This window comes from Suncus etruscus, chromosome 8 (genome assembly GCF_024139225.1).
Source record: "Suncus etruscus isolate mSunEtr1 chromosome 8, mSunEtr1.pri.cur, whole genome shotgun sequence".
Classification (NCBI taxonomy): domain Eukaryota; kingdom Metazoa; phylum Chordata; class Mammalia; order Eulipotyphla; family Soricidae; genus Suncus; species Suncus etruscus.
Window position 1 is genome coordinate 39,128,388 of NC_064855.1, and position 11,730 is coordinate 39,140,117.

At 44.6% G+C, this 11,730-nt stretch overlaps 1 protein-coding gene across 1 annotated transcript in view; it reads right to left on the minus strand.

The window, feature by feature from the left end:
- Positions 1 to 10,784, minus strand: part of SPATA13 (spermatogenesis associated 13) — a 79,999-nt gene extending 69,215 nt beyond the window's left edge. The window contains exons 1-2 of the mRNA XM_049778453.1: positions 10,713 to 10,784; positions 8,552 to 10,195 (exon numbers count right to left, since the gene is read on the minus strand). Of these exons, the coding sequence (XP_049634410.1) occupies positions 8,552 to 10,195; positions 10,713 to 10,784 (1,716 nt within the window). The remainder of the gene's footprint in view (positions 1 to 8,551; positions 10,196 to 10,712) is intronic.
- Between the last annotated feature and the right edge of the window lie 946 nt (positions 10,785 to 11,730).

Consider the following 11,730-nt stretch of genomic DNA (forward strand, 5'->3'; position numbering starts at 1 on the left):
GGTGTGGCTCCCAAACTTCCGGAGGACAAATTGGAAATCACCCCAAAATAAAATGGAAGTTATGAGAAGCCCACTGGGGATTATATAACCCCCAATTGAAAAATGCTGTTCCTGGGAATAAGTTGGAACCTTCTTTCTTTTCTGCTCCCAATTCTCTTCCATTTGGAAGAGGGTGGAGGGCATACCCAGCTGTGCTCAGGAATCACTTCTGGAATAACTTGGGGGAACATATATGGTGCTGGTGATCAAATCGGGGTAGTATGGGTGTAATGCAAGAGCCTTCCCCATTAAATTCACTATCTGAGGTGAATTTAAACAGTACCAAAAGTTATGGAATCTGGTTTGAGAGCAAAACTGTCTATTCAAGAAAAACCTCATTAAATTTCAGCTGGTTCTAAAATATGTACATGGTCAAATCCTCTTTTGTTGTTTGTTTGTTTGTTTGCATTCAGAAATCACTCCTGGCAGGGGCCAGAGTGGTGGCATGGAGTGGTAAGGCATCTGCTTTGCCAGCGCTAGCCTAGGATGGACCGTGGTTCAATCCCCGCCATCTCATATGGTCCCCCAAACCAGGAGCGAGGTTTAAAAATCCAAAAAAATCCACCAAAAACAAAAAAAAAGAAAAGAAAAGAAATCACTCCTGGCAGACTCGGGGGACCATGTGGGATGGCCTAGGATAGAACCTGGGTTAGCAGCATGCAAACAAATGCCCTACCCACTGTGCTATCACTCTGGCCCTGGCCAAATGCTCTTTTAAAGAAAAAATCAATTTAAAATAGATATGAGAATATGGATCATGAGCATCCTCCAAGGTTCCCCATAGACAGTTCAAGGAGCCATATATTTCACTGAAGATGTGAAGTTCTGTGGACTGGACATATAGTTTATCGGGTAGGGCACTTGCTGACCCGGGTTTAGTTCCCAGCACCAATAACTGTCTACCCTCCCCACCCCCTGATTGCCAGGAATAATCCTGCAGTACAGTAAGACAGGATGGGAAGAAGGGAGGGAAGAACAGAATAAAAATATATATATTCTAGGGGCCCGGAGAGATAGCACAGCAGCGTTTGCCTTGCAAGCAGCCGATCCAGGACCTAAGGTGGTTGGTTCAAATCCCGGTGTCCCATATGGTCCCCCGTGCCTGCCAGGAGCTATTTCTGAGCAGACAGCCAGGAGTAACCACTGAGCACCGCCGGGTGTGGCCCAAAAACCAAAAAAAAAAAAAAAAAAGAAAGAAAGAAAGAAAAAATATATATTCTAATATAAGGCTTCTTTGGTATATAAAAAAATCATCACAGAAAGGGAAAATCATCAAGTTATAATTTCCTCCCACAGACAGGATTCCCCTTCCCTAAGGGAGGGGGGCTTTAGTCAGGCCTCAGGCCTGTGTGATTGACAAATTTGGACAAAGCATTAGATCAGGTGATATAGTAACATTCTGACACACACGGTGAAGCATGCAGAGCTAAGTATTCCACAGATTGTAGAAAGCTTACAGATATTCCATGAATAGATTCAAAGCACAATAACTACAAATGATCATTCTGATAGATACAAACTGGCAACCAGGCTCTAGCTCCACCTACAGGTATATAATCAGAACCCCTCCTAACCCACTTTCATTTATGGGGGAAAGCTTATTTGATGACATTTCACTTGAGAGAAACTGTTCAAGAAATGAACCACTGGCAAGTTCAAGAATAAGTATATTTAATTAAAATTAAATTCAAATTTAGTTATTTAAAATTTTAAATAAATTGAAACTAGCCTAACCATCCGCTACTAAAAAAAAAAGTGAGAGACTGAGGCGTAGGGTTATGGATCAAGTTGTAGAGCACATGCCTAGCATGTCTGAGACCCAGAGTTCAATTCCTTGCATCCAATGACTCATCCTGAGAACTGCCAGAAAGGGACCCTTATTTTAAAAGGGAAAAAGGTATAGAAACAGCAGATCAACAGTTGTCTGTGAGTCTTCAGGACAAGCAGAAACCAAGTGCAAAGGGCAGAGGAGATAAATTTAGGACAAGAGAGAGTTCTTTAACTCGATTCTTTTTTTTTGTTGTTTGTTTGTTTTGTGTTTTTTTTTTGTTTTGTTTTTTTGGGTCACACCTGGCAGCGCTCAGGGGTTACTCCTGGCTCTACGCTCAGAAATCATTCCTGGCAGGTTCAGGGGACCATATGGGATGCCAGGATTCAAACCACTGACCTTCTGCATGCAAGGCAAACACCTTACCTCCATGCTATCTCTCCGGCCCCTTTAACTCGATTCTTTAATTTCCACAAATCACCACACAGTTCTTATAATAAGTGAATTTTGCTATGCAAATAATAGCTCAACAAAATTACTAAAACTATTTGAGTAACTTTTCTTAAGGAACTTCATTCATTTCTATTTAATAAAAAAATCTCACCTCTGTTTCTAGGAATGGCTTTGAGGATAAATGAGAGCCTCCAGAACTGTTAAACACATTGATAAGAGACTCACGCTTGAAAGTGACTTAACACAAATTGTAGTGCCTGTATCAATGTGTTATGTCTCCTCTAGCTCTTTGGTAACCTAAAGAATAATTCCTATAACTAATCTCAGAAGAGATGCAAGGCAAGTCAATGAAACTCCAGGGCACACAGGTCTTTGGGTCTAAAGACTCTGGAACACCCTTGGGAGGGGACAGGCTGAGTCCCTTGCCTACTGAAGCCCTAACAGCCATATTCATACCCCACAGTCATCACCATACAAAGGATCCAGCTTCATTGCTTCATGACCAAGCCAATGAAACTCCCAAGTACACTGGTTCTTGAGGAAGAAGGGATAACTCCTCTCCTTGCTGAAGACCCAGGAGCTGCACCCAAACCCTACAGCCACTGCCATAAAAATGACCCAGCTCAATTTTTTGGGGATTAATCTCTAAAGAAATAGTAAGCCAACAAAATTCCCAGGTATATCTCCCAATTCCACAATGCAGGAGCAGAGCAAATTAGATGGAAAAAATAGCGTAGAAACCAACTGAGCTCAATAAAAATAACAACAACAAAAAAGTAACCAAAAAAAAAACCAGTAACACAAAAGGCTCAAACCAACAACTAACAGTTCAGTTCACATCACCTATGGGTGAGACAACCAAACCATTCAGTCTCTAGCACCCTGGCATCATATCCTGCCCGTGGGGCTGGGCCTCCTCACTCCCTGCTTAAAAGTCTCTCTGACTTGTGCTCTGTGGGGGAAAGTCCAAACTCCAAAGGAGCACATAGGCCCTTGCTAATTACCTACAGACATACTTCTCCAATCTTATCTTTTACTTCTCCACCCAACCACCCTAAAGTCAGTATGAGAAAGCCGCAGTTCCCTGAGCACTAAGTATTAGTCACTGTGTGGACACAAAGCATGCAGAGCTCTTTGTTTAGCATTGTTTCAGTCAGTTACACAAAGACCTTGTGAGAGAAGCTAGACAGCTACTCTCACTACTCTCTTCACACCCACACCCTGTCTGTCTGCAGAGAAGGAAGATGGAACACCTGACAGACCTCCTGTTACTTGTCTGCTCTTCCTTGTGACCCTCTGCAATCTACCCAAGTCTTCAAAAGACCCCACACACCATTGTCTCTCCCTAGTGATGGTCCTCTTTACCAGAGTTAATCATTTTCTACTCACATGGTACTTTGTACATTCCTTACTAAACATCTGTCACTCATCACTATATGTAGACAGTTCAATATACCAGACTGTGAACCTAAAAGTATACAGATAGTTTGGGGGTTGGGGGAACCACCCTTTCTTTTCCCCCATATCTATCTCTGCAAGTAAGGAAAATAGTCCTGGGGGGCCAGAGAGATGGCACAGTGGGTAGGACACGTGTCTTGTACTCAGCTGACTTGAGTTTGATTCCTGGCATCCCATTTGGTCCCCTTGTACACTATCAGGATCAATTCCTGAGTGAAGAGCCAGGAGTAAGCCCTTAGTATGGATAGGTGTGGTTTAAAATAAACAAACAGAAAATAGTCCTGAATGACTGACCAGGCATTCTGCTCTTTATTCTATGTTGCTACAGTTACTTCTCCCTTCCTAACATATGACGTATTCTACTTCTATGTCCATACTTCAAAGCCTTTTAGCCTCTGGATTCTCTTAGGTAATAAATTCTTGAACATTTTCTCCTGGTAAGCCTTTCTTTCTAATCTCTTATTTTCTTTGTATTACAGGACTGATTTCTGAAGCATGAGCTCTGGGGTTTGCTTTTTCTCTATATGAAACATACTAGATTCCTCTGTCCTTTAACATGCAGATTCCTTACCCTGAAATTAGTGGCCAGCATCCATCTGGACTCATGATTTCATTCCTCTTTACTAAACCAAATGATGCCACTTCATATTCTCTCATCTGCCTATTTGGTCACTGAAATATCCCACTTCCTTCTCTTAACTGTCTATATATAGACTCCTCACCTCACCTTCTTCAAGTTAAATTTGGTCATCCATGGGCCAGAGTGAGAATACAGAGGGTAGGGGATTTTGTTTGCATGCAGATGACCCAGGTTCAATTTCCAGCATTTCATATGGTCCTTTGAGCCAGAAGTAAGCCCTAAGTATTGCTGAGTATACTTTCCAGTGCCCTCCTAAAAATTGGTCACCGTAAATTATGGCAAGAACTGCAATTCCTATGACACCCCTGAGTATACAGATTTACCTCTTTTTTTTTTATTTTTTGGGGGTGGTCATACCTGGTGGCACTCAGGAATTACTACTGGCTCTGCACTCAGAAATCGCTCCTGGCAGGCATGAGGAACTATATGGGGGATTCGAATCACCATCTGTCCTGTATTGGCTATGTGCAAGGTAAACGCCCTAGCCCTACCGCTGTGCTATCTCTCTGGCCCCGCGTTTACCTTTTTTCTAGAATGTAGTCCACTCTACACAGTTCCTCTGTAACTAGATAATCTTAATTTATTTATCACCTCTTTAAGATCATATATTAGTCCTTATAGCAAAGGTCTTCAATCACCTTACAGAAAAAGTCTTCAACTTCAGGTTCCCAGACCACTGAAGGTCCACAGTGGGAGAGGGGTTGAAAATCAATGATCTATCACAGTTGTTCATACTACCAGCCCATGGATAGGCATGCACATGGGTGCCAGCTTTCATGAATGAGAAGGGTGAAGAATGGTGCCTTATGAAGTTTACATGAGTATCTTACCTGGTAGCAATAAATTTGATTCATTATTGAATAAACATAGAAATAATACTTTATATTAGCATCTCTAACTCTCGTGCATTTAAATTAATGCAAAGTCAAATTAATTGTTTGAAATCTTTCCATTTTCCCTAAGACCATGAAAGTGGTGTGTCAAAACAAGTTTGAGGAAAAGCCAGAGAGATAGTACAGTGGTTAGGGTGCTTGTCTTAGACACAGCTGACCCAGGTATGACCCCCACATTCTATATGGTCCGCTGAACACTGCAAGGAGTAGTTCCTCAGTACAGAGCAATCCTTGAATACTGCCAGGTGTGTCCCAAAATAAACAAATATAAAACTAGTTTGAGGGAAAGGGAAAAAATTGAGTGTGGATTGGCCCAAATTTTAAGAAATCAGGTTACATGTAGGATAAAATAAATGATCAGTTACTAGGCCACAGTCAGTGTTAATCCTGGCTGACACATCTCACTTTGACTCTTACCAATCTGGGACAGATGAAATGACTCCACCTGAAAAGACTGAGGTCAAGATGAGTAAAACAATTAGCCAAATATTATCCAATTTTCAACAGTAGAGCTAAGACACTAACCAATTGCAAACAATTATCAAAAGGTAACATTCACAAAAGACCCTTAAGGTTGTCACAATGGTTTCTCATGTAGAAGATCCTCATCGAGGCCAAGGAAATACTCAAAGGGCTGGAGCACTGACATGGAATGTGGGAGCCCTGGGTTCTGGGTTCCATCCCTGGAACTGTATGGTCCTCTGAACAACATCAGGTGTGACATCAAACATAAATAAGTCAATAAGAAAAGAAATAAAAGTTTCCTATATAGACTATCTCTGCACTATTAAAAACCTAGTGCTATCAAGGCTCGAAACCTAAGATGAGGTCTATTTGAGTAGCCCAATCCACAAAAAGAAGGAGTATCATGTTAGGAGCTAACTTAGGAAAAGCAGAAATACTTATCATATCTTCATAAAGGAACAGTTAGGGCTTTCAACATGCATGAATACAAATTGCATTTTTTTAATGCTCTTAGAACATAAGCCACTAGGTGGTAGGAGTGTGCCATTCATGAACTGGTTTTCTAACCTGGTTCTCCTTTGATTTTTTTTCCCCATCGCTTTTTCAGAGCTGTACAAACTTGTTAAATTGCTTAGAGTTTTTCAAAGAGTGATTCATTGTAAACATAGTAAAAATATACATTCATCTTTAATGGAAAATTGGTTATATTAATTTAAAATTCCATCATCTATTGCTTTTATATATTCAATAAAACTATTTATAATTAAGCCTAAAAGATTAACTTTTATTTTCAGCAATAAGCACAGCTTAAGCTACATTTAAGAGTAAGTACAACTTACTGATAGCAGGGCTATCAAAGAAGCAAATTAAAAATAATGCAGAATGCATTAAAATTGAGTAAAAACTAATTTCATTTTGTAATCACTAAACAAAAACTGCTTTGAATTCATAAGGGCTAAAACTATTCCAATTCTTAAGGTGTTTTTGTTTAAATTTTGTTTGATTTTTTCCCCCTAAATGTCAAATTTAAGGAAATGTTTCATTTTATAATTTTACAACTACTTCTTTCCTAGTTGACGGAGAAGATTGCCAATGAATGTATACAATGTAAATTGGGAAAAACCATAATTATGTTTTTCCTTTTTGAAATTTACTTTAAAAGATTAAAGGAGGTTTGATTGCTACATAGGAATTTTGAGGAAATGTATGCATTTTGAAATGTGTACTTGAAATTTTGTAGAATTATCAACATTTACATAATTTTAGCAACTGTGTCCTTCAGTTCTCCCTTGAATTTTCCAAGTAAAAACTGAATTATACAAAAAGACCCGAAAAACCATATGCACAATTAGATAATTTCACATGTATTGGACTTAGACAAACCACCTCAGGAACAACAAATTTTCTTGAGGCTGGAGAGCAAAGATTAAGGCACTTGCTTCATCTGTGGCTGACTGGGGCTTGATTCCTGGCACTCCTGAGCCCCACTAGAAATCACCAATAAGCATGGAGCCAAAAGTAAGCTCCTCACACTAAATTTATAAAATGTAAAAACCTAAACAATTTTGCTAAGCAGAACCCCTTACTCCCCGAAAGAAGTCCTGATCTTCCTGACCCTCAACATCAAAAATCTTCTAGGCCTATTTTGGGTCTCAGCTAATTTTTCAACTGCAGTCTACAGAGCTGGAACTTATCCCCAAGGCTAGCAATCAGTGCTTAAAATTGTCCTAACAGGCTTTTTTGGAAATATGCAAGTAAACCAGTAGACAAAACCCCTAGAAGATGATCTGCCCTAGGCTTCCCACACAAGCCTCCAAAACTGAGGTGATCACACTTCTCTGGGTGCCTGGAAACTTTGAGGTTGATAGGTGAAATACAGACCTCTCTTCCTAAGTTTCCCTGTGAAGAAAGGTGCAGAATAGCCTGAAGAACTGGCTTGTGCAATTGAAGAAACTGATGTACAATCATTCATCTGCAAGCATGAAGGCAAAACTAGAACCCTCCCTAGGGTCCAGGGGCAAGGACAGCTAAAGGCTGATTGTCTAAAGCTTAGAACCAATTTATACCTGTAGTGTATATAGTTGAATGATTTGCAGTAGAAGCTAGTGGACTCCCTACCTCCACTTTCAGCTCTGGAAGGGGACGTTGCTAAAGACATTTGTAAAGATCATGCAGTGAAGTAAAATGACAAAGATGCCTGACTGAATAGGAGAACAATGCTCTTGAAGCTTGGACAACTATTAGTTGATCCTATGCAGGAGATCACACAAAACATGAGAAATTTTTTTGGAGCAGAGAGTGGCAGAAATCACTCCACATGATCTAGTGAAGAAACAGCTTTTCCTTAATGTGATCTATATCACTCAACAAAATGTGCTAGAAACAAAGGAAGCTGGGCTGTAGATAACAAATATTTCAGCCAGTAAGGCTTTTTTGCTTTGCACACTGCCCACCTGATCACAATTCCAGGTACCCAGTATGGTCCACTGAGCCCTGCTAGAAATGATCAGTGATCGCTGAAACGGGAGTGATCACTACTGGATACTGCTGGATGTGACTCAAAAACAAAACCAAAAAAGAGCACTACCTCTCAAACTGGAGGTGGGGAATGGAACACCTTGTGCTAAGGCAGCATGATCAATGGTGGTATTGCAGGGATTTCACAGATTTCACACATCCCCAAGGCATAAAGAGATTAACAGCAACATGTTGAGTTCTGATCACACACCTGGCCCACTCCAATCTCCAGGATAGGTACAGGAGCCAGGACTGCACAGAGCAGCACGATAACAAGCACCCACTATACTTCACTACCCTTGTAAGGCCGGCCCTTACCACTTCTTTCTTTTCCTCTTTGGCACTTAGAAGGATGTGGCTGTTGGCGATACCATCTAGGTTGCAGTCGTCACTATTGCTGGGCTCTAGACACTGGACAGACGCAGGTCTGTGGTCCCGCTGGGCAGGCCCCTGTGTTCTAGCGTCCCTGTCAACCAAGTTCAGGGACCTTGTGCTGAGATTGCGGAAAATCCCAGCACCGCCTGCACCTGGGCTCTGAGGACTTAGGGGCTTGGGTGTAGCGGGCCTGGGAGGCATGAGCAGCTGTTCAGAGTCGACTGGAGAGAGGACTCCTGGATTCCGGGTATCCAAGGGTTCACTGTGTCCTTCTTCTACAGCTGGACTGGAGACAGTACTATCAGCGCTTGGATCCACCACGGGGTTTGTGGGTTCAAGGGGAAACACCGCCGTGTCTGCATCCACCTTGGGTGCAGCTTCGAATTCCTCGGTTGCATGCATGCTGTGCATGGACACTGAGCGTCCCCTGCGCAAAGGCTTCTCGCTGCACGCAGACACCCGGCGCGAGTAGTCATCGTGCAGCGCGCTGCGGGGTCGGGTCTTCGGCTCGGGCTCCCCGGACACCTCCCTTCGCCAGGCCGCATCAGCCGCGCCGCTCACGAGCTTCAGCACCCGGTCGAAATCTCGAGCCCTAATGGGGCTCTTCCAACGCTTGGTGCTTCTCTCGGAGCCCCCAGAGCGCTCGGAATCCGCCGAGGAGCTGCTCAGCGTCCTGGCAGAGAGAGGCTGGTCCCGCAGCACCTTGAGTTCAGCCAGGCTGGAGGCGAATTTGCGCTTGCAGGAACTCTGCGTGGGGGAGCGGGGGTTGTCGGTGCTCCTGCTCCTCCTCAGGGTGCCTTCGCCGCCTCTGCAGCTCGTGGGGCCTCGGCCCAGTCCCAGGCCAGGCGGGGGGTCCTGGATGCTGGGCTGTTGCTGCTGCTGCTGCTGCGTGTCAGCGTCCAGGAGGCGGATCCGGCCCAGGCCATAGGCGCGGCGCAGGCTGCGGGAGCGATGTGTGCTGCGCTGGAAGGCATCGTCGGCTGCCTCCTCGGGGTCCGAGCCATCGGAGGCGCCCGCCCGCCCAGGGGAAGGACCCCGACCCTGCGGGGTGGTCCGGGGGGCACCGTTGTGCACCGGCTTTGGCGGCTCGGGCTCAGAGGCGCTCTCCCGGGCCTCACGCGCTCCCTCTCGGCTCTGGATGCCCTGCAGGACCGAGGCCTTGAGCCTTTTGAAGGATCCCGCCTTGCGGAGGGAGGCGAGCGCAGTCCAGGTGGAGGCGCTCCGCACCAGGACCACCGAGCGGGGCCTCTCGGGGCCGGCCGGCCTGGGGCGGCTCCCGGACAGCAGGCGAAGGAGCTTGGCCGCGCTAGGCCTGGCCGCCTCCCGGGCACCAGTTGCCCCATTCTCAAAGAAGCCTCCTTTCTCGCACGTGGGGACGGCCCCGGGGCCGCCGCCGCTATGCGGGGCTGTGCTCATGGTCGCCCGGCCCGCTGCTGTGCCGCTCAAGCCCGCATGGACGTCGGTGGGCGCCCGCCCCGAGTGTCCACTTCGGTCGTCGCCACCGTCGTTCTTCGGGGGCGCAGCCACTTGGCTCGCAGGCCCGGTGCTGAGCGCATCCGGCTCCGGCTCCTTGGCGCGGGGCAGGGCCTGCAAAAGGAAAAAAACATCATTGAGCATCTATCTACCTGCAGAGATAAAACGGGTGGGATCCGGGCTTATAACAGCTACTAAATACCCTCTCTCGTACCCCCGTCAACTATAAAAACACGGTCCAGGACATAAAGGCATGGTTCAGGACAGAGTCATGTAAGTAAAAACTATTTTAAATTATGGTAAACAGTGATTCCCCTCTTGATTATTTTTACACCAAAGAAAAACATGCACATATACATTCAGTATAGAACAAAGGTAATTTTGGTTGGTGCATTTCGAGGATTCGCAGAACCAGTTTAAGTAAAAACCTTTTAAAACTGGTACGTGTGGGGTTGATCGGATTCCATTCCACTTAGGATAAGTCTAGCTATTCACTGTTTGGAAACATAACTTTTGAATGTAGTGCCTTGGATTGGTGTTTAGAACACTTAATCTCTACCTCTGGGTGTTCTTCCTAATAAATACTTGAGGTTTCAGGGGAAATGCTCTCTTGCGTTTCCGGACTTCCCACCTGAGCTTCCTGCTTCTCAGGGGCGGAAGGCTTACGTGTTGGAACTCCTGAACCCGGTTCACCCTCGTTCATGTGCTCATTTGCTTCCAGACACGTGTCTCTCCAGTGTCCAGGCTTTGGGATTTGAGGCCTGACTTAGGTAGGAATGAAAAAAGTCCTGGTATCAACTCAAGACTCTTTTTATCTAAAATGGAAAAACTCTTAATTATGAAACAAGGGCAATTCAAATTGTGTGGCTGTGAAATGACAAACCATGCGAAACTGCACGTAGCTCACAGAGGTATGCTCTCAGCAGCTTGTTCTCTACAAAGTTCCTCAAAGGAACAGAGGGCAGGGGTTGGCCCTTGTCTGTCACTTGCCACTAAGTACTAATACAAACTTGCAAGGTCAACAGAGTAATTGTGATAGATTCTTAGCAACAACCAAGCACCTTGGTCAGGCTGAGCGCTTCATGGAGGACTTGTCTCCTTCAAAACTTACGTTGTGTTTTGCTTCTTCAAACCAATGCACAGAGGAAGATGTCCCAATGGGACAGCAACTTCATTGCTTTCTGATACAGCCCTTATTTAAGCCCCAGAAAGGGGTATGATATCCAGCAAGACACTACCAGAAAAGCAACAATACAGAGGATGAAGGGACACAGAATTTGAGGTAAGATACCGACTTTACTCAAGCATCTGAAGAAAAAGTTAAGAGGGTTTCTTATGCTTTTATTCTCCAAAACTTCTAGGTTCATTTTCAATGTACCCAAACATTATGTCCAGAGAGAAGGGATTTTAGAAGAGGCTACAAAGACCCTACCTCTACGGCCTTTGGTCTGGCCCTCAGCTAGTTTCATCCATTCCACTGCTGCATGGTGATTAGGACTCAGAAGTGGAGCTTGTACCTCGCATGGATAAGATACTGGTTTATAGCATTTGCGCATGCATGCATACATACATGTATGCGCGCGTATGCACGCACACACACACACACAATTTGCCTGTAGAATAATGGGGCTTCCTTCCACAGACCCAGT